The sequence below is a fragment of the Malus sylvestris genome, chromosome 13 (assembly GCF_916048215.2).
Source record: "Malus sylvestris chromosome 13, drMalSylv7.2, whole genome shotgun sequence".
NCBI lineage: Eukaryota > Viridiplantae > Streptophyta > Magnoliopsida > Rosales > Rosaceae > Malus > Malus sylvestris.
In genome coordinates this window covers 13,566,393-13,589,960 of record NC_062272.1, presented here as the reverse complement: position 1 = coordinate 13,589,960, position 23,568 = coordinate 13,566,393, and the positions used below count along the sequence as shown (strand labels likewise).

Below are 23,568 nucleotides of genomic sequence, written 5' to 3'. Positions count from 1 at the left end.
ATATATAAACACATAAAGAAACGCAAAAAACGAATACAAGAATGCAAAAATCAATTCTAATTGAATCTCGTGTAAATTTAATCCCGACCCATTCACCCTACCCTCCCCTCCCTCACCACGAGATTAATTTGACATCTTACACATAAACGAACCAAAATCTGGCTAGTCTAACAGGCTGAACTTGAGATTTCTTTACCAACAATAACATTACTTTATCTCACTAAATGACGTCGGCTGTACAAATCCTAAAACGCCACTACACTTGATTTTGTGCCGAGTCTAGAAAATGTAGTTCACATCTTGCAACATATAACAAAATTGGGGACGAAAATGAAACAAAAAATTGAGTTACCAAGACAAGTTTATTGGAATTACAACTATATCCTAAAATACAAGTGTTCGAAGGCAGAGAGAGAAATATGAGGAAAAAAAATATACAATATAAATAAGCATCTCGTACAAAAAAAATACAGAACAAATGAGAAACTGAATTACAAGATACATAATTGTATATCACCTCTCCATGCAATTTGTATGGCTTTCCCGGCTCGGACGAATCGGCAGCATTTGCAGCCTCATGAAATTGTCTCACCAAATGACAGAAAGTTGTTCTAAATGCCATTTTTTCTAACTGATCCGAGCTGAACCCTCATCGTTTTGAGTCTTTCCTCGAGGGCTTCGACAGTGAATGAATTTGTCCGGATGAGTGTTTCTTTCTCCTTGGAGCCCCTACTGCAGCAGGGTCTACCAATGGGCCAGACCAAGTTTGGATGGATTCTTTTGAATACGAAAAGTTTGTGGAACTAAATGGAACATCCGGAGGATCAAAAGCAGGATCAATGTGATTTGATGAACCCAAAGGATAGCCAAGTGTTCCGTCTTGGTGTGGAGGAGGAAACTTCTCACTCTTGCTCTTTGCGTTTGCATGTGTGATTAGACGCCGCCTCTGCAATAAGACGAAACATAAAGAATGACAACTAGCAAGTGCTCAAGTTTAGGTAAAAAACCAGTTTAACTCCCCAAGTAGTGAATACACAGTCAAAGGTCACCATCAGCTGCAGTAACTGAATATTGAACCAAGTTCATTGATTTTAGTTTCAAGTATGAAATCTGAAAGCACGCCAAGAGGATATTTTAGATAACATTTTTCACTTGTCGAGAGAAACGTATGAGATACCATTTGATAAATTTACCGTCGCAAACTTAATTCTATGTTAATTATTAAACCTACAAAAGCAAATATTGTAGCTTAAAGAAGCTGATTAGATGACATACATCAAGATTGGCTTGAAGTTCAGCATTGGCTTCTGGAGCAGGAATTCCCTTGCGATCACGTGGTCGAGATTTCCTCACACCATCTGCGTTAGCTCTGCCAGCAGCTCTCAATCTACAATCATGAAACTCATTTCAGGTTGCATATAACAATCAATTTTTCCCTTTTGGATGGAGGTGAATTAGAGCGATTAGAAAAATGATGAAAGAACAACTACCTCATAAAGAAACATGAAAATAATAGCATCATTGAGATGATAAATATCAAAATTTAACCCAGATAAAAACGAATCAATAATCCAAAGGGACAAATGTGGAAACCAACATACAATCATACATGGAAATTCAATGGTCAAGGCAATACATTCGCTTCAACAAAATATTAGTGTGGATGATTCTGTACATTTTAAGATTTGGTGGTTTAAAACTCTGCAATGGTTCTAAATAATACTGTAAAGGTTCATGTGAGCTGTGCGCCATTAATCTAACTAAAAGAAAATTGGTTAGAAGAAAAATAAAATAATTCAACCTTCTAGCTTCTTCATCCCGTAGCTTAGCATCCATCTCTTTGCTGGGTGGATATTTTGGGAGGCTAGAAGGTTCGCAGGCATAAGGTTTGGTTGTGAAGAACTGCAAAAGACAGACAACCGTCACATGAAAATATTCAACATATAACAAATTGTAAGCAGATACAGGCTCAGGATGATAAACTACTACATTAAGATGAGAAACTACTCAAGATCCCATACAAGGCACTAAAGAAGAAAGGAAACTGAACAAGATCAATTTAATAGTGAAATATAAAATCTCACTTCATTCCTCAATGCAGCAGTGGCAGTCCGACGCTCAGCTGGGTCAATTGCAAGGAGTGTCTCGATTAGTGGCAATGATGATGGTGGAAAATCTTTAAATGTCTCGGCAATGCATCGTTTATATGATTGCTGAGGCTTAAAAATGGTTGCATGAGGCAACTTTGACTTTTTCCAGTAATCATCAGAAGGTGAACCGCATAACTTAAATATCTTGTGTAGCTGCTCCACCTATTTAAAGTAAAAGATAAATTAGGTGGAGTGGAAACATCCCTTTTATGCACAAACATAGTCAGAACACCAACAATTTAAATAATTCCATGAATCAAATAAAAAAAGCATCAAAGAAAACCTAAGCAAAGGATCTTCCGATGCCAAATACAGTGAAGTGAAGGAACTCAGTGAATAAACAGAAGCATTTAAAACATACTTCTGTGCGACCTGGCATGATCGGTTTTCCGGCCAACAGCTCAGCTAAAATGCAGCCAGCACTCCAGAGGTCCACACCTACACCATAATCAGTGGCACCTAGAAGAAGCTCTGGTGGTCGATACCATAAAGTGACCACTCTACTAGTCATTGGTTGCTTATAATTAGGGTCAAAGAAGGAAGCCAATCCAAAATCAGCAATCTTCAGGACCCCACCATTGTCAATAAGAAGATTGGACCCTTTGATATCACGATGAAGCACATAGCGGTTGTGACAGTGTTCCAGCCCTGATAATAGTTGGTTCATATAACACTTAACCTGCCATAGTTACATATAACAGATAAGAGAGAAGTTGCTCATTTTCCCAGCACAAGGGAAAAAATGGTTTCTTTATATGGCAACTAAACTAAATAAAATAAAAGCAAGAGACTTTTGCAAAACCTGAGGCTCTGTGAACTTGATTGCAGGGCTTGCAGCAAGTCCTGCCAAATCATGCTCCATATATTCAAATACAAGGTACAAACTACATGACATCCTTGAGGTCACTAAACCTTCCAATTTTACAACATTAGGATGATCAAGACGGCGCAGAATGAGGATCTCCCTGGCCATGAACTTTACACTCTCGGGCTCCAAATTATCAAACCGAACTTTCTTCAGCGCAACAATTTTCCCCGACAAAGCATCCCTAGCTTTGTACACATTACTATACGTCCCTTGCCCAATCTGTTCAAGATAGTACATGTATAAGTACAACTACTAAGCCATTCATTTCCGGGAAAGGTAAGAACTTAATAAGTAAATCGCTAAATACTTAATTTAAAGCTTAAGTAATCCATTCGCTAATGAAACTTACCAAATTGAGTTACTTGCTACTATTAGAAACCAAACATGTTCCATGAAAAAAAAAAAGAAAGATTCAAACTTTTGTTTCGTATAATTTCACATTAACCCTTTTTGTCTGCTTGCATTTTCTTTACAACCAAACGGTAATTAAGAAGCTCCAAAAACCATCAAACACTATATAAGCTCTCACCTTATCAAGCTTCTCGAATGTATCGGCGCGGCGGGGCGTCCAGCCATTGATGGCCTCGCCGGCGACGGCGGAGAGCCAGGAGGGCCAACCGGCGGCGACCTGCTCGCCAAGGAGGTGCTTGGGCGGATTGCTGAGCCTAGGATTGGGCTTGGAGGAGCGTCTCTTCTCCCCTTTAGGCCTCGAACTCCTCTCCTCCTCATTCTCCTTCCGATTACTGTTACTATCATCGTTACTAATACTATTATTCACACCATTCCTCACCTCACTGACCTCGCCGGCGGCGGCGGCAGTGGACTCTGCTTTCCTGGAAACCCTAATTTCACCATCTCCGTCATTCCCAACAGGGTTTGCGGACGGATGTCTGCTGAAGACGCACCCCATCTCCTCTCAGTCATTGACTCATTTCCTCTCTGCACATTCTGCTTCTGCAGCTATGGAGTCAGAACAGAGCAGAGGAGGGGAAGGGGAGAGGAAAAAACCCTAATGACTTGGGGGGAGGAATGGGGTGTGGGATGTGGGGTGTGTGGAGGAAGGAAGAGGAGAAGGGGAAAAGAGGGGTTTTGATTAAAGAGAGTGGGAATTGAGGAGAAGGGCTTAGCTTTTTTGAGACAAAAGTGGAGGTGAGCAATGATTTGGAAGGAGAGGAGAGAGAGAGAGCTGAGCTGCCCACAATTTATGGGGACACAAACACTACATAAAAAGGAAATAAAAGCAGGAAAAACAAAAGCAAGAAAAAGAGTAGAATTATTGTTGATTTTGTTTTTGAGACCAAAAAATTGTTGATTTTGTTTTTGTGTTTTTGGAGAGAGAAATTTCATTAGGAGCATTCCGTGGTCGAGTATGTAGAGCATGTTACAAAGAAGATGTTCATGATAGAGTGGGGCTAAGAAAGATGACGATTTTGTTTATTGGATTTTCTTCGTATTTGAATTGATGAGAAGTGATTCTCACACTTTTTTTTTACTTAAAGGTGAAAAGGGAATGCAGAAATTACTCCACTAAATATGGTACTGATAACAAACTGACGTCAAATTGTAGTTTAATCAAGGCTTATTACATATGATTAGTATTTCTAACTTTCATTTTAATTTTGAAACAAAAAAATATTTTAATTAAAATTTTGTACTTTGCTTTAATTTTTGTATATATTTTTTTCATAAATTAAAGTATAGTTTAATTTAATTTGTTGGTGAAGTTGGACTTCAAAGATTTAGTAAAAGAGAATGTTAGAAAAGAGTAAAAGATCATGGATTCATGTGGATCCTCCTTTCAAATTTTATGCACTTTCTCTTTCTGTGTTTTTTGACCCTCTCTCTGTCTCTATCATCTCTCTCTCTCTCTCTCTCTCTCTCTCTCAATTTATCAGATCAATATATATCTCCTTCTGATGTATTTGGTAGCAAAATGTCTAAATTCTAGCCAATTTATGGGTTTTTTTTAAGGGAGTCTATATTCTTTGCTGGTTTATTGCAAACATTTATTTTTATACAAACGATATTAGAGAAAGGAATTCAAACATATGACATCATGTTGAATTCGTTGTGTAAGGGTAAAGATTTGATCACTTGACCTGCACACTTAATGTCAAAATTTTGACGTATTAAACAACTCCTAACCTGGCTGGTCTAAACATAAGATCAAGTTTCGAAAATATCTGATAAATATCTATATATAACAAATCATGTTTCATGTCAAGGTTAGCTAAATGTCATTTGTTGTAGTTTGGTGAGAAGGTGCGATGGGTTCCACATGAATGTCCCATGTTGATTGAACTCTCTTGCCAAATATTCAAATGCTCTTCATGGAGATACGTATAAAAATGCTCATCTAATTTGTTTGAGATTGATTAGGTAAAAATGTACTCCCTTTTATTGTGTTATTTTTTTTGTCCAAACGGGGAATTCAGGGCTCGTTAAAAGTGTTTTTAAAACGATTGAAAAATGTTTTTGGTGAAAGTTTTTTAAACTTATCCTCAGTAAAATCTAAGTGGATCCCAGAAAAAACATTTTAAGTGTATCTTGCAAGAAGCACATATACTATGCTTCTTTCAAAAACACACATTATGTGCTTGTGTAATCCAAAATCAACTTCACCGAAATCGATTCTAAATGAATTGTTCTACACCAATAGTCACGTGTATGGTGAGTCCTCAAGACTTGCTTTATAGGCCAGTCTGCCTAGCAAACTCCTTGCCAATTTACAATTTATCTTTAGATTTTTTTTGTACAGTGAAGTTTACTAAAAGCTAAAAGAACTTGACGTACACACACAATTATTTAGTCCACCGTATTGCATGGGAATCTCGCTGCATGATATTATGATCCATCATTAATTATAATTAAGGAACAAGTATCCGCTACAAGGAGGAATTTTAAGGTAAATCAATTCAACCTAAAATATAAAATTAATAATACAGTCATGTGATTGTGTGACGAACACATTCATATATTTTACCAACTACAAGCCTTTTACAGAGTGTAGTTAATACAACAATTTTCATTAACGTCACTCTTGTTATATGGTATGATATATACATTTTTCATTAAGACATTTGTATAATCTCACGTGATCTGTTAATATCAACAAAATCGACGATTCACATTAAAAAATGTAAATTAATAATTTTATGTGAACGTGACAATTTGATCGTCAAACCCAAGTTTTTGCATTGATCATGTTTTTTTTTTCCTTTAAAAAAAAAAAAAACTAGCTGGTGGCTTGGTCACGGCAATCCACCATTTTGAGGTCGGAAAGACTCACAAAGGCATTCAACCTCCCTTAACCACCATCGTGCGATACACCAGTGCTAATAATCGAACTCAAGATGTGCCGTGTGAAAGACAGACTTGGAATTCGCCCCCAACCACGAAGTCGCCACGTGGTGATTAAATTGATAATGTTTATATATGCAATTATGTAATTAAGATTATCTTATTTCGAAGGGAGGACAAGTAATTTGTATTTTCAAAGGAGTAAAACTAACTTCTAGTTTCAAAAGGAAGAGGGTTAGACAAGGACGTGCATGGAAAGAAGGTTGTTAAGGTAGGTAATAGGTGAACATATAATTATCCCTTTCAATGATGTTAACATTGAAGCAAGTTAGACGTAAACAAAACACAGGACAATAACGAGATTAATTGTTGCCAAAGAAACCTCATTTAACACCAAAGAAGAAACCTCATTTAACACCAAAGCCAAAACAACAGCATGAGTTTATTACGTAAAATAATGAGATTAGATGTTAATTATCGTTAGTAAACTTGAGGATTACGAAATTAACATCACAAGTCGTGCCAAAGTCTCCCCCCCCAACACCCCAAAATCACTTTTTGGAAATTTTCCACCTAATTAAATTGAGGTCATCGCTAGTCAGATTACTAATTTGTATTTTGAAGGGAGGACTAAATTCTATTTGCAGAGGAGAGTACAAGAGACATGGAAAGAAGGTTGTTAAGGTAGCTAGGTGTAGGATATCAAATCTTGACTTTGAAGCAGCTTATAGACCTACTCAAAAAATAGGACAATCACGAGAAAATTGTAGAACTTGTCTATCAATTTTAACATAATTAGAGTAATGATCCCTCAACTAAAATTCATGGCTATTGGTTCCTTAACTCGTTAAAAAGTGTATCTATAATTATTTTCGTCAACTCCATCATAATTTTCTCAAAATGAGTCATGTTAGAAAAAATCATTGCTACAATTTGGTAATTGAGAGATTATTACTCATATTGGGTTAAAGTTGATGAACCATTTCCCCAATTGGGTCAAAGTTGAGAGACGAAACTACAATTTTTTTCATTTGTATTTTTATATTTGCCACTTGATTCAACCTCACAAGCGTGACACATGATTCATTTTGACGGAAGTTCTAACAGAGTTGACAAAAAAAAAACATAATTGCACGTTATGATGAGTAAAGGTAGCAAGGGTCATAGATTTTTGGTTGAGGTTACTCCAATTGAGTTAAAGTTAAAAGATTATTCCTACAATTTCCTCCAATATTGGTAAAGAAAAGATGCATATCAATTACTTAATATAACATTACGGCCAAAAAGAACTTGAGTAATTTTTCGATGTATCTAAAATATTATCATGTAGCGTTACAATTCCACTTAAATTATAAACGTGAATTTATTTTTTTATTAATATTCACACACATGGTTCCAGTTAACTTTGCCCGAATTTATTCTTGAGCTATGTAAAACAAAGACTTTTTTATTAACAAAAAATCTTGAACCAAAGTCTCCCTCCATAATCACCTTTTGAAATTTTCACCACAAGCACTCATATGTGTCTCGATTGAATTGGTTGATTTATTTCTCAAAAGAAGATCCCAAGAAGTGACGGTTTGGATCATTGCAAGACAATGAACTCTTAACTAATCCTTATTTTATTCGGGCTCATATTCACCGCTTAAGCTAACAACAAATGCTCAAATAAGCTTTAACATTGTGTCAACTAATACTTAAATCTTCATAAGTCCCTATTAGGTCCTCAAGTTTGAAACCCTCCATTCAAGTTTGAACTCATATGAAGACATTTTTTGGGGTGATCGACTTTGTTTTGGTTTACCATTTGACCTTAAGGTTAAAAGTACGTTGTTGTTTAATGAGTAATAAACTGAAGCAAGATTAATTTGTCATCAATGTGTGATGATATATTTATTACATTTAAAAAAACTTTATTATATAGTCTTGATTAAAAAATTTGGTAAATGAACAACTAGGAGTTAATTCAAATTTAGAAGGTTAAGCTAAAAAAATTAAGGCAAAAAATATTTGATTTCTAGCTTGGAAGTTTGAAGTTTTGACATGCACTCCATCTTAATCGAGCTTTGAACGTGACGGCAAACACTAACACCAAGAACCAAGTGCCACGTTCCCAATTAAACAAAGATCAAACGACGTCGTTTGTGGGTCCCGGTCGACTAACCCATCCCACCTACCAAAAAACAAAACGATAGAGAACCATACCTCCCATACCGTCCGATGAAAAATCTCCCAAACCGACGGCCACGATCACCTCCTCTTCCACCACGTTGCGATCAGTGATTGGTGGTGAGAAATGCCGGATAACCCATCCACACCTCGGCTTGCATTATCAAATCCTCCGAGAAGCCTCCGAGCTGGAAGACGATGGGCACCATTGCTGGCATTATCCTCACAACAACTCCGTTGACAAGACCTCGAGGACTCGTCGGGAATTTCCCGAATCTTCACTGCCCTTCCCTCAAATTTTCCCAATTCAGAACCACCCCCCACACAGCCATGGCGGCCGCGCCTTTCCATGTCTCCGCCGCCGCATCGTCGCCGTCATCCGCCATTGGTATAATCTCACTTTACTTTCTACATTTTCCCCTAATTTCTTCCCAAGCTTGTGAATTTTCAGTAATTTTGTATTTGTTTATGGTAATTTTTTGATGGGTCGGAGCCAGGTGAAGAGAAGGGGGTAACTTCTTCTGGGAAGGTGGGAGCCGATGACCTGCTGATTGTGGGGCCGGGAGTTCTTGGGCGCTTGGTGGCACAAAAATGGCGGGAGGTACTGATCTCATTATCTTAGCCTATCCGTATGTGATTATTTCAGTGATTAAGTTAATTTAGTAATGAATTAGTGGGTTAAGTATTAATGTTTGTAGGAGCATCCTGGGTGTGAAATATATGGGCAAACAGTGACCGTTGATCACCACGAGGAGCTGAGTGAGGAGGGTATTAATCCATGTTTGAAGGGGACTAAAATGACCCACAAGTTTCCTTATGTCATCTTTTGTGCGCCACCATCGAGAACCTCAGACTACCCTGGTGATGTTAGGTGAGTAATTTTTCCAGTTCAAGCCTCACACCGTCAAGTTTTATTACCAATCGACACGTTTTAAGTATATATGTGTACTAGCCTGTTGCTTAAGTACAAGACATATCAGCTCGCATGACAGTGTGACCGTCTTACTAAACAATTGCTCGTGGAAGTGATACCTGGGTAGTGAGAGATTGTTTTTTTTTAATTATTAGTAAGTAGTAGAATAGCTTGTAATGCTGGAAATGGTTTATTTAGTGTAAGAGATTTGGTTTGGACTTTTTTTTTTAATAAGCAGAATGGCTGCATTGAACTGGAACGGTGAAGGTTCTTTTCTGTTTACATCAAGCTCTGCACCTTATGATTGCAACGACAATGGTCCATGTGACGAGGTAGACACTTATTTCTGGTGGTGTTGCCATTTCTTTACTTTCTTCTTTGGCACAGAGAGGTTTCCGTGTCTACATTATTGTACTCAATCTGCCAAGTTGCTTTAGCAATATTCTTTAAACTTGTTGGATTTCATAGTCATGTTGGAGTTGGAATTTGGAGTGTTCTCTTTTGTCATAGTGGTCGTATTCCTTTTTGCAGGACACTCCAGTAGTGCCAATAGGGAGGAGCCCCAGGACCGATGTCCTACTTAAAGCAGAAGAAGTTGTGCTGGAGTTTGGCGGTGTTGTTCTTAGATTGGCGGGGCTTTACATATCCTTTATGAAAGTTGAACTCTGAAAGATTACTTGTACCAAAAAGGAAAACATTTCAGGATTTGGGGGATTTTGGTATTTTTTATATTTGAAAGTGTCCTTAATTATGCCTACAAATCAGATAGAGGTGCACATGTTTATTGGTTAAAGAAGGGGATCGTAGAAGCTCGTCCAGATCATTTCCTGAATCTTATACATTATGAGGTGATAGAATCATCCTACTGTATTTGTGTATAATTTCTTTTCTATTTAAATTTGGTAGGAGTTCAAATCATGTTTTAGATGATTACACTTTGTCACTGTCAGTAATATATTTCCTGGTTCACTGCATTGCCAGGATGCAGCTTCCCTCTCTGTTGTAATCTTGAAGAAGAGAATACGTAACCAGATCTTCTTGGGTTGTGACAATCATCCATTGTCCAGGTGTTCTAATCTGAACATTGCATCTTTCAATATTGTTCAGTTGCATTGACTTTATCACATCGTCAACAGGATCAACTGTTGCTGGTCTTCTCTGTGTGTGTGTGAGGGCTACGATCAATTCACTTTTATTTTTAATTTTTTGAAGGATTACTCTGTTTTTGGGCTTAAACAATAACCCCTAAGTCAAAATCTTTTCCATATAATGGTTTTCTATATTGTATCTTTTTGAAGTCGGTACATATTATGTGCATGATTAAACTGCTAATCCAATGGTTGAGTCAAACCTAAAACTGGCAAGTTTTGCACTGATGTCAGTTGATCTTGTCCTACACTTGCCTGCAAAGCACCCAGTTGCACCAGTTGTACGTACGTACACGCGTGCGCGCAAACACACACACACTGACTGCTAGATCACAGTTGATACCCAGATACTGTCATTTTGTTATTTTCTTCTTAATTATCTACGTGAACTAGTGACACGAGCATTTGTGGGCATGCCAATATCTTTGCAGGCAAGAAGTGATGGACTTGGTTGCTAAAAGTGGGAAATTCTCGAACACGTTTGAGGCCTTTACGGGTAAGCTTCTTGCTAATATTCCATTAAGAATATAAAGGGGATTCCGGTTTTAGGATATTTTGAAATACACCTCACACCAATGGATGCTGTTTGTGCAGGAACCAGTGATCCCTTGGGTAAGAGATTAAACAACTCAAAAACTCGTCAGGAAATAGGGTGGGAGCCAAAGTACCCCAGTTTCGCACACTTCCTCGAGAGCATCTGAATTACTGCCAGCATCTATCCGCATTGTTGGGATCTGATTTAGTGTTGAGAAGCATTGGTTTAAGGCAACCCAAGGAACATTCGCCATGGAGCTGCCAAAGAAGGTCTTGCATTTTTTGTCTATTCTGGAAATACTTGGTACAGTGGGATTGCTTATGTAGATAACGTACAATTCTTAACGTCTTCAATCTGAATTATCCAACCATTGAAGCTGTTCGACGGGTTTGAACATTTAACTTTATGTATCTCTGTACAGGTAGCCGATGTATGCAATTGGTCTCAAGTTCTGCGTGGGACTTGAGTACATGCATCACCCTCCATTTATCCAAATTTTTTCTGTGTTTAATTTGCTGTTGCATAATATTTCATCTTCTCATGTTGAACTGGAACAGAACATGTTTCTTCTTGATTTTTGCACGAATACTCGATGGTCGATTGCAATGCGACTCAGATATGATAAATGCAAGTAGCAATCACCCACCTGCGTGCGGTGACTCCCGGAGTCCCGGCCCTTGATGCCCTCCCTCGTGAACGACTGTCCCAGGCACTGCTCTCGTTACAATGTGTGTTTGTTTCATGTCGTAGGTGACTTTCTACATGCTTCTTAGCACCATGAACCATCAGCGGTTACATCAGCATAATACAGTAACATTATGCTAAACCGTTTATAATGATTTTTAGGGTTAACTCTTAAGTCATCTATGGAGCTTTTAATTTCTAAATCGACGCATTTTAGCCAAGTAAATTTACAGTTTAACTTGGTTAAGGGAGTTGATTTGAGAAATTAGAGCTCCAAAGACGGTGATTAGTTAAAACTAACGTTAGTATTTGTCCATTTCATCACTTAATTTTTGTAAAGTCATCACTTAATGCAAGTGATCGAATTTATGTCTAATTTTAAAATGTTAGGTAATTATTTGAAATGTTTTAAAAGGTTGAACTAATTTGAAATCACCCCAAAAGATTTGTTAGTTATCCGTACTTAACCCTAATTTTTAATTATTGCAATTCATGTAACAAGCAAGTTATATGCTTCTCTGATTTTGATTGAGACACGATCCCTTCTTCTTGAGTGTGTTTTTCAGTTTTTCTGAGATTGCTTTACGTTAATTATTTTATTATTAGGCTAATTACATGGATTAAAACGTTGCCCCTTATGATAATCACACTTTTATCTCTCAACTCCCCAATTTAACTCTCAAGAGGAACATCAAGTGGTTCTTCGAGCAAATAGTAAAGGCTACCAATATGTAAAATAAATCGAGCTCACCGACGAACAACTCCATTAGCTTGACAGCGAATGTGAGTAAAACAACTTCCTTTAGTAAATGAAACTTCCACATTTGCACCCACTAGCTGACCTAATTCACATTAATCTGGACTTTTATAACAAGTAATGAGTGTGCAGAAGTTGGCAAAATGTATCATCAATTGGTTAAGTTTGGAAATTAATTATCAAAGAGTCTTAACTTACTCCTTCGAGGCAACGCATGATTAGAATACTCCAAATATACAAGAGAAATGCGACGGAGACTCTATCAAAAGTGGACTTTTCACGGACGTTCTGCTATTTCATATTTTTGGCACAATGTTTTAAAATGTGGTACGAAAATTAACGCTAATCTATGAAGTGACAAAGAGTCGTGTAGAATCCCACTTTGAAAGATTCTTTTTAGCATTTCTCAATAGACAATTTATGTCAACTTGATTTCCTACTTTTATAAACTAGCACAAGTTGCGACACCAAATAAATCATCAAATTATTCATTCATTCATTCATTCCCCTCCCTCTCAAGTAATCTCATACTCCATTTCCAAAAGCTTTCAAGCTTTCAAGAACTTTTGCATTATATATAGCACATATTTATATAAAGTGATGGGGAAGTTTTGCTGCTTTGAATGCGATGAAGGTGGTCTTGATCTCACGGCAGTTCTGGTGGTGATTGTGGTAGCTCTTGTCATCATGACTGTTTTAGCTCCACAGCGGCGTGGCGCCGTGGTTGCCGTCTACCGCTGCTATTGAGTAGTTGACTTCTTTGAATGAGGGCCATGCCACACATATGTCAACCTCTCCTCTCCTCTCCTCTCCTCTCCTCTCCTCTCTCAGAAATTTTCTCATTTTTGCTGCATTGAGGTGCATGTAATAAATAAAAAATCATGTTTTTAGTGAATCATAATAATTGTTTAAATTTTGCTGTAAAAATTATGTGATAAGTGATTGTGACAAGGTCTTGGAATTATGAGCTCTTTTCCAATTGTAACCACAGATAATAATCTTATAAATTTATGTTTATTCCTCTCTCTCTCTTTCATGTTTTAGGCCAATTAAGTTGCATCACTAGTTGATGTAGTTTACTTGGAATTTCACTTTCGTGGTCTTTCTATACTTTGTTGTATTTCGTATTTTGCTTTAGTTTTAATATGTCAACTAAGTTCGAGTTTCATATATTTTTATGTCAACTAAGTTCGATTTTCATCTATTTTTTTTTCACATCTTCTCATTTGAAAAATTCAAGTTGGAAGGACCTTTTTTCCTTGTTTAATAGATTTGGCCAACTTTGGTAATAAAATTACAAGGACTAAAGTGTTACAATAAAACTTACAAAATGAGGGGAAGTGAAAAATCCAAATAAATTACAAGAACTACTAGTGCAATTCAGTTTTTTAAAAAATTAAAAGAACTGTTTTGTTTATGCTTTCATGTACATATGTACAATCCCTAGCGCCAGTTCATCCAGCTTCACAATATTCAGAGTTTTTTTTTTTTTGATACATATATTTTTATAGTTTGGTTTTTTTGTTTTGCTGAATTTGGTTTTATTAAAAAACAAAACTTGGGACAACTACTTATCAGATATATATTAACCAAATGAATGACAAATTAGCTAATAGGAACATTAGTAAACACATCGATATTTATAAATAATATTATAAAAATAGAATTGTTATTGACATTCTAAGCAAGTTAGCATGCACTCTTTTCTAATAAAAAAAAATTAAAAAAAGAAAGAAGTATATGAAGACTTTTTATAGTGTTAATAACAACTTTTTTTAAAAGAATTTCTTAAGAAAGAGGGGAAGATAAACAATCCCTATTTAAAGTCTCAATATTTCAAGTGGTTGTTTCAAAATTCTAATGGTTGGAAGATTTCCCACAAAGTTGTCCTAAGTTTGAAACTTTCCTTTGCCAGAGAAACTTCCTTAGTTGACTAACAAATTTGTGTCTTCAAGTCTTTTATTTTTAGGTAAGACTATGGAGACTACATTTGTAGATTAAATTTTGTAAACTAAATGATATGGAAGTTTTGATGATTGGATTATTAGTTAAGTATTGATTAACACGTTTATTTTTTTATTGGTGACACATCATTTAGTTTGCAAATTTAGTATTCCTAGCATTACTTGAATGTTAAACAAAAATAAAAGATCCATGTATGGAATGCATAAGTTAAGTTAGTCACATAACACAGAAATGTGAGTGAATTCAGTTGGTATATATTGATTGTATGACATTGACACTATAATAGAACCCACTTTTATTTAGAGTGTTAATATGTTCACCTCATAGTCTTATTTCTCCACCCATTTTAAAATTTTTCGTACCAAATTAAAATGTTCTCTTAAAAATTAAAAAGTTCTTCTAAAAATCAATCATCTTATATATTCATTGTAGTCAAAGAAAAAAAGGAATGGGAAAAAAAAAAAAAAAAAAAAAAAAAAAAAAAAAAAAAAAAAACTTAAATGAGAAACGAATCAAACCTCCCCATTTTGTCTCTTCACCCCTCACCTCTTTCGAACTCTTTTGACCCCTCCATCTTCTATATCTTCCGTCCACCTCACCTACACCAAATTCTCTCTTCTTTTCTCCTACTTTTCAACCCTTGCTTCTGAATTGAAATTCAATAATAAATATGGATATGAATCTTAAATTCAGCTTTGGTATGGGGGAAAAAGAGATAGAGAGGAATAAAGAAAGGAGAAGAAAAAGAAAGGAAGGTAACTTTTCTTGCGGAAAAGAGAACAAGAGTTGTCGTCGTCACGTATGGTGCCTGGTTGTGGTTGCTTTTGGCTGGGTTGGAGGGGGACGCTTGTGGCTGTTCCTTTTTCTTAAAATCTCCAAGATTTATTATTCTTTATATTTATTTTATCTAGAACTTAAAAGTATTAAGGATAGTTTAAGAATAAAACTGGGTAAGAAGAGAGTGTTTAATTTTTTTAAACTTTTTATGGTGGATGAAAATATATTGTGGGAGGAGAAATAAAACTATAGAGTGGACATGGTAGCTTTCTTTATTTATTCCTTTGTAATGACCCAAACCAAACTGATTTTAATTGGAAGAGAAAATTTGGGTATGTATTTGGTGAATATTGCACTTATTATGCACCCTTATTGAGATTGCTGATAGCAATTTGAAGTGGAAAAAATGTACCCTTCCAAATCAGAGCTCAATCAGCAGCACAACTCGTTTGGCTTGCAAGCCTGCATAAAACTGGTCCTAGAAATTGAGGTTGTGTTCTGAATTTGATTGGCAATAAAGTGAGTAATCTAACCGTTTATAAAGATATCAAGGTTCTTTGTTTTTTTAATGTGGAATAACACTACCTCCTTACGTGCCCTCTCACATATGGTGACACTAAAGTCATGCACATAAATAACACTCATCAGGTGCTGTGAGCACATGTGTTTGTTGAGCTTTCATATGATGGAAATCCTATTTTGATACAACAAAGAAAAATTGTGGTTCTCCATAAAATTAACCAAAAAAAAAAAAACTGAAATAATATGAGTGCAAATTTATTTTAGAGTACCCAAAAAGGCTTATTTAGTTTTTACGAAATAGTTTCATTTTTTTTTCGTCTTGGAAATTTCTTCCCCTCAGTTGTTAGTTTTGTAAAATTTTTATTAATTTCAACACGAGAAATGCACATGACTAACTTTACCCTGATTCGATCATAATTCTATGACAGATAGCAAGCGGTTCAATGTCTATTCTACTCCGGCCATTCCAAGGCCCGTTGATCGAAAACCAATTTGGGCTTTCGGTTCGGTTACTGAACCAGCCCAGCCCAGCCCAGCCCAGCCCTCAAGTACTTCATTACTTCATAGTTACACGTCATCTTTTTATCTCTCAGCTCCCCAATTTCACTATTGGCTTTTTATTCCAGTCAAAAAGCTTGATATAGACATGGATAGAGCTATGTTTGTTTGGTAATGATACTTTTTTTCTTTAAAATCTTGGTTTTAACATAAAGACTAAAGAGAAACGAGAGGCGGAGAAAAAGGAATAATATATAGGGAGATTATACTCACACACCCCAAATTACTTCTCTCATACTCTTTTAAATTTTTAATATTTTTCTATCAAGTGTTAGTGGTGTGTAGAAAATATTAAAAAATTAAAAAGGTATGGGAGAAGTAATTTAGAGTGTGTGAATATAATCTCTCTAATATATATACATATATATATATATATATATATATATATATATATATTGTTGTAAAAGCTGTGAATCAAAAGTGAAAAAGTAAGAAGGACTAAAAACAGTAGTATTGTCAGTTTTTCTGTTGTTGTATGACATGATTCTGACCATCAATCATTTTGATCATTCTGTGAAAAATCTTCATTAAATAGGGATAAAATGGAAAACATGCCTTCAATTTTTATCAAATCATTTTGGCCTATTGTTTATTAAATTGAGGGTAGTTTTATCATTTTAATATTTATTTAACATAACTAGTCACGAAAGGACCAAAATGATTGATGATGAACAATCTTAGGGACCACTTATATTGATTTCAAATTTCAGGGACCAAATTGAGGAGTTATGCAAATCTCAAGGACCAAATTTTAGCTAAAAAACAAATATTATTTGAGAACTGTTATTCTCACCCTAGTGTCTTATCTCCTCACCGACCTTTATAATAAAATTTTTAATACAATTTTGCTCATTTAAATAACAGATAAGAACCTTAATATATAATAATAATTTCACAGCCACATCTATACCACTAGCAGCACGTAAGAAATTTTTGCTTCTCGCTCAATTGAAAAATTTTGGTGTTTATTCATGATATGAAATTTTGGTTGTTCGGATGGTTCCAAGTTTATAATTTTCCAGTTTTGTTGGCTTCCAATAATGCTTGAAGACTTGGACGTTCATCTGCTTGTCGTTTTTCAGTAAACATGGCTTCCTCCAGACTTAGCCATACTTTTCCGCAAACCAGATGTTTCCTTATCCAAATCAACACTTATCTTGTTCTTCTCTTCAATCTCTAGCTCTGTCATATGTTTGGCCTTCTTCAAATCTTCAGTAAGCTTTTCAATTGCAACCAGATTTTCTACAACTTCTGAGACGTTCTGAGAAGAACAATATAAATGCATTTGTCAAGTCTTTGCTCTAATGACGATGCCATTACTTGGAATTTTTTTATGTTCTCATATTTCTCATTTATAACATTGAAAAACCTGTCTTTCTCTAGTCCAATGGCTTCCTCTCCATCCCCGTGATATTATTTTTGAGATTTTCTATGCATCTATTGTTTTCCTTCGCATTTCTTATAAGGTTCTTAGTGTTTTGTGTGAAAAATTATACTCTTGTATGTTTATTCATAATATGAAATTTTGGTACTTAATTATTCAAGAGCAAAGAAGAATTAATATAATGGGCTCTAGAAGTTGGGAAGGTCAATGGTTTTGTTATTGTGACATTACAATTGTGGAATCGGGCAAAGAAGTTATTTTATTTCTCCTAAGAGACAAGTTGACAATTTTAGATATATTAGAGGTTAGTTTAGGAATAATAGTAGGTGAGAAAATAATATTTCAATATTTTAACCTTTTACGGTGGGTGAAATTATAACGTGGGTGGAGAAATAAGATAATGAGGTGGGTCTAACAGCTCTCTATTATTTTCTTGTTAGTGTAGAGCTTTAAATAATTGTGTTTTTTAAAAAAATTATTGAAACAAAATTTTTTATTGGATGAAATGTTAGTGGAATAAGGGTCATACTATTAAACTTATAAAATTTAAAATTAACTCTAATGTCAAATTTAACTTCTCATCACAAAGACTTCAAATTCAATCAATAAATAACACTTTAGTTGAAATAACTCTTAATATTAAATATTCACAATGACAATCTACCTAAGATTTGAGGCTCTAAAAAAGAAGACTGCGATTGTAAAGGTAATCTAGAAACGTAGGATTAAACAATTCAAGTCAACTTGACTTGACTTCCTACTTTTATAAACCTTCAATTACTCAACAAATCATTCATTCATTTACGAGAGTTTTAACGAAAAGCTCGCGATACTGTTTACTTTAACGAAAAACCACATTTTTACACTAAAAAGTCAAACCTGATGCTATTCACTTTATCCTTTATTTTGTTCTTATTGTTAAAACTCAAAATTTTCAAACCATTTTCATTAGTTTTCTTTCATTCATTCCCTTCCCTCTCAATTAATCTCATACTCCATTTCCAAAAGCTTTCAAGCTTTCAAGAACTTGTGACATTATATATAGCATATATATTTATATAAACTGATGGGGAAGTATTACTGCTTGGTAGGCGATCTTAATCTCATGGCAGTTCTGGTGGTGATTGTTGTAGCTCTTTTCGTCATGACGGTTTTCGCTCCACCGCCGCGGCGTGGCACTATTATTGCTGTCTACCGCTGCTGTTGAGTAGTTAACTTCTTTCGAGTCCTCTTGCCATGCCACACATATATGCATCTCTCCTCTCCTCTCCTCTCCTCTCCTCTCCTCCCCTCTCTCAGTAGTTTTCTCATTTTTGCTGCTTTGAGTTGCTGGTAATAAATTAGTAATCATGTTTGTAATGAATCATAGTGTTATTTAAAGTTTGTTGTAAAAATTATGTGACATGTGTTTGTAACAAGCTCATGGAAAATTCGGTAAAATATATGTGATATGTGTTTGACGAGCTCATGGAAATTTTGAAAATAACCAAAATTTAGACACTATGGAGAATTATACCCACTCTTTATTTATTTAATTTTTTTTCTTTTAAAAAAGGGACTAGCTGATGCTTTTTTGAAATTTATGACGAGCTCAGACTGTAATATTTTTTTTTTTAAAATTTATGATAATTATAACAAAAATTAATATAAAAGTACTAATATACTCTTAGAGTCTCGTTTGACATCCGTATTTATTTTGCTTTGCACACAGATGAAATTCATGTAGCAGTGACGTTGCCTTTCCAAAAACCCATGTTGCTGCCACCATCCCAAATGGCATGCTGGAATGAGGAAACTAGTTAGCCGCCATTGTTTTGTTTTAAGAGTAATATTAGAGAGACCAAAATTTTAAATTAAATTTGCAAACTAAATGATATGGTTGTAAATGTTTGGATTATTGATTAAGTATCAATTAACGTGCTTGTTTTTTATTTGTGACACACCATTTGATTTGCAAATTTGATCTCTCTAATATTACCTTTTGTTTAATAGCAAAAATATTAAATTAGACTCTCCTTAACAACATGAATATGTCTTCCTCAAAAAAACAACATGAATATGTCTTTCTAGAGTTTTCTTTAGCAAAAATTTAATTTGACCTACTGTGATTTGGTTAGGATACTTTATTCGAACTTTTGTATGGGGTTTATTATTATTTTTAATTATTATGCATTTGTGTGGTTTTAAATGGGTATAAGCATGAGAAAATTCAATAACAAACAAGGACATGTCAAACTTTTGTATCTTTCCTTTTTTTTCTTATTCGATACAATACTAAACACAGTATAAATAACATATAGTTCGATATTACACCAAACACTTTACTCATACTATGTGATGATTATTTATCTTATTCGATTAAAATAATCAATACAGTTCGATTTGACAAATAGAGATTTAATGTACTACTACAGGAAGTCACCACTTGCATATAGGTAGACTCTATATAGGGTCCAAATTGTTATTGTTTTTCAAAATTTTCCCATGTGGAACTGCGTGACTCGTAGGGCTGGAAAAAAATCCTAAAAATCCCAAACTGAACCGAAAAATTCCCGAAACCAAACCGAAAAAATCCCAAACCGAAATTCCTGAAAATTTCGGTACGGGAATCGGTCTCAAGTTTTTGGGATTTCGGTATTCCCAAACCGAACCGAAAAAAAAAATATATATATATATATATATATTATTTAATTTCTAAATATATAGGAGCACATCTTTAAGGGGAACATCATCTACCTACAATAGTGAAAATTGAAATACTGAATGAGCATTGGAAATCGATGATGGACCGTATACATGAAGGAGCCCTAAGATAGATAGTGGAACATATGCAGAATTTTTAAATCACAGAAGATTGATAGATGGATACATAGATGCAGAATAAACACGGGAGATTGATAAATGGATACATGGATAGATTATAAGTTACAATTTGCTTGAGAAAACTTTACATCTATCTATAATATTTATATTATATATGTACATAAGTTTACTCAAGCATATATTAACGTTTAGACGTAATTTTGGGGACTGGCATGATTATAGATACTTGCACTAGTTTACTCAAGCACATATTAACGTTTCAGATTGGCAGATTGCTTTTGAATAGGTAGAAACAAATAGGCAGATACTAACTGGGCCTTGCCATTTGATTGGCAGATTTGTGTGCATAGATTAGTAGAAACAAATTGGTAGATTGAGTCTGCCTATATGTCAAATTTTCAATATAAAAGGTTGAATTTTAGCCCAAAAGCATAATATGTCAAATTTTAGTCCAAAAGCCCAAAACCATTTCGGGATTCCCGATTTGTCCCGAAATCCCGAAACTATTTCGGGATTCCCGAAAATTGGGATTCCCGAAAATTTCGGTTTGGGAATCGGGACAAGGGTTTCGGTATGGGATCCCATACCGAACCACCCCTAGTGACTCGAGCACGAAATCGAAGAGCAAATCAAGCAAATATAGTGTACCTTCGAACCCAATACAGAAACTGCATCTGGGTATCATTTTTTCGTGAATCAGAACACTTGTTCTTCTGTCGGGGCAAATTTGAGGGATTTTGGAGGGATTTGTAGCCTCTGCCTACAACCATGTTAAGATGAGAGGTGGTTGCTGGGTTTTGGTTTGTGTATGGAGGCTTCCTCGCCGACATGTTTTGATGGAGATTTTAGGAAAAGGAAGGTTGGATTTGTTAGAAATCGCAGAAAGAATAAAACTTTAATAACAAAAAAAATGGTAAAATTAATAGATGAATAAACCCAATAATAATAAAATTTGGAAAAGCATATCCAAAATGAAGTGTGTTTTCTAATTATTCATGCATTAGTGTTTAATAATATTGGTCAAATAGTACATGAATTATGTGGCAAGTATGCAGGGAAGAGAAAGACAATTGAAATTTGGGGATGTAAGAATTGTGGAAAAGAGAAGTTTGACAGTGCCTGCTGCAGCACTGTTAGTTTTTTCACAGTGAAAAGAAAATAAGAAAGTTTTTAGTCGTATATTAGTACTTTTATATCAACTTCTGTTAAATACTAGTTTTTTTTTTTGTTTGGCTTCCCTTGTCAAATCTTGTATTTGCTACCACATGCTCATAGTTTAGAGTTAGGGTGCAATGTTGATCTGGAATTACCATTGGGGATTGAACTTGTCAAAGCACCAACCATCCTCACTACAAAAGGTTTGAATCATACATTTACATATGCATGTTAAGCTTATTTTTTAAGATTCCTTTTGTCAAGTGTAGTTGTCTAGTCAGAATTTTCGTATGTTTTCTAGGTGTTTAGGCACACAAAATGAGATAGCCCACATGGGCCATCTGACACATTTTTCCGTGCGTACATCTCTCACCCTTGATCTGGGAAGGTCTCTTTGGCTCATGACACGTGTCTCCTTGTTCCCTTTGTTTGAAACATCCATCTTTTCCATTATAAGGGTTTTTAAGGTTTCATTTATGTTTGGTTAGGATTTTTAGATTTTCAGAAAATGAGTGCATTTAGCCTAGAGCTACCTCTTAAGCTTCTAAATCGAAACCCTAGCCACAAAACCATCTCATGCACAAACACTCAATCACTGCATATTAGAGTTGCATTGTTTTAATGGTTTTGCATTAAGCTTTTGGTCTAAACCTGCATTAAGCTTTTGGTCTAAACCTAAGGTTCTATATCCTTCATAGACTAATCTCTCGGATTCATGTTAGGTTCTTCTTCAACTGTTTGACTGAAGAACCTGACTGGTCAGTTGAATCCAAATCTCATGTGCATATCATAAATCATATCACATCATTAATTATGTTGATCTTGGTGCCACAATGTGAAGAGCTCAGGAAGAGCTGCCATCTTGTGAAGACCAAAAGAGTCCATCTCGTGTAAGGCAATATTGTATAAAGGTAAAACGGTTCCATAGATAGGGATCTAGGAATTGAGCTTGTGTGGTCTTTTTATGAACCTTTGTTTATACTAGTGGATTGGACTCAGTAGAGTCCCCGATTTTTTAATCCAGAGGTGGGTTTTTCTGGCAAAAAACTTGCTTATATTCATTACTTTACAAAGCCTTATTTATAACCTTGTTGGAATTCAACATTGTAGGGTTTACTAGTATTGACACTTTATTAACTAAGTGAACTTAACCCAAGTACTAAAATTAAGACTTAACTGAAGTTTACATTGTTAAGTTTTAACCTTTTAAGTTTGTTTATACCATATTTAAGGCCTCGTATTTAGATCTCGTATAAATACTCGGGAGACTTAAATGTAATTATGTAATAAAGGAAGGGGCAAATATGTAATTAGGGAATGAGCCCTTATTCTATAAAAGGGCATCCTCACCCTCACAAACCCTAAGCCTCTCCTATATAGAGCAAAGCTCTCACACTCTCTCCCTCACTTCTCAGAGAAATACAATACAATCAGTGTGGACGTAGCCGAAATCTTGGGGTGAACCACGATACATCTTGTGTTATTTACATTTCTTGCAGATTCACGGTCGGATTTACGTTGTACCAAAACCTCCGGTTTTGTGCATCAACATTTGGCGCCGTCTGTGGGAATCGACACAAAAAACTATGTCGGTTTTTTTCATTTTTTTTCATCAAATCTCACCACCGTGAATCTGCACAACCCAAAAACCCAAAAATCATGGGCTGCGTTTACTAATCCAAATCAAATGGCACATAGTGAATCCCTGTCGTCTGATTCTCTATCAGATCCATCCCTATCCCAAAACATTTCATTTAGTCGCCTCAACGACCAGGCCGTTGAGTTCGTCCCCAGTCGCACCCCCATCGCGCCAGCATCCGCACCAGCATCGTTTCCTACGGCTGCGGGTCAAGTCCACAT

The 23,568-nt window shown here is 35.4% G+C and overlaps 2 protein-coding genes across 2 annotated transcripts; one reads left to right on the top strand and one right to left on the bottom strand.

Moving 5' to 3' along the window:
• Nucleotides 1-343: 343 nt before the first annotated feature.
• LOC126596011 (probable serine/threonine-protein kinase At1g54610) lies at nucleotides 344-4,232 on the bottom strand. Its single transcript, XM_050262433.1, has 7 exons — nucleotides 3,548-4,232; nucleotides 2,953-3,237; nucleotides 2,512-2,829; nucleotides 2,085-2,312; nucleotides 1,802-1,902; nucleotides 1,276-1,387; nucleotides 344-946 (listed from the first exon to the last, which is right to left on the bottom strand). Exons 1-7 carry the CDS (start codon nucleotides 3,926-3,928, stop codon nucleotides 650-652), a joined length of 1,722 nt encoding a protein of 573 aa, XP_050118390.1. The 5' UTR covers nucleotides 3,929-4,232; the 3' UTR covers nucleotides 344-649.
• A 4,423-nt stretch (nucleotides 4,233-8,655) lies between these two features.
• LOC126596012 (uncharacterized) lies at nucleotides 8,656-11,594 on the top strand. The gene is made up of 9 exons (XM_050262434.1): nucleotides 8,656-8,875; nucleotides 8,985-9,088; nucleotides 9,186-9,358; nucleotides 9,639-9,732; nucleotides 9,932-10,043; nucleotides 10,160-10,248; nucleotides 10,382-10,467; nucleotides 10,980-11,044; nucleotides 11,143-11,594. Exons 1-9 carry the CDS (start codon nucleotides 8,686-8,688, stop codon nucleotides 11,247-11,249), a joined length of 1,020 nt encoding a protein of 339 aa, XP_050118391.1. The 5' UTR covers nucleotides 8,656-8,685; the 3' UTR covers nucleotides 11,250-11,594.
• Nucleotides 11,595-23,568: the final 11,974 nt, after the last annotated feature.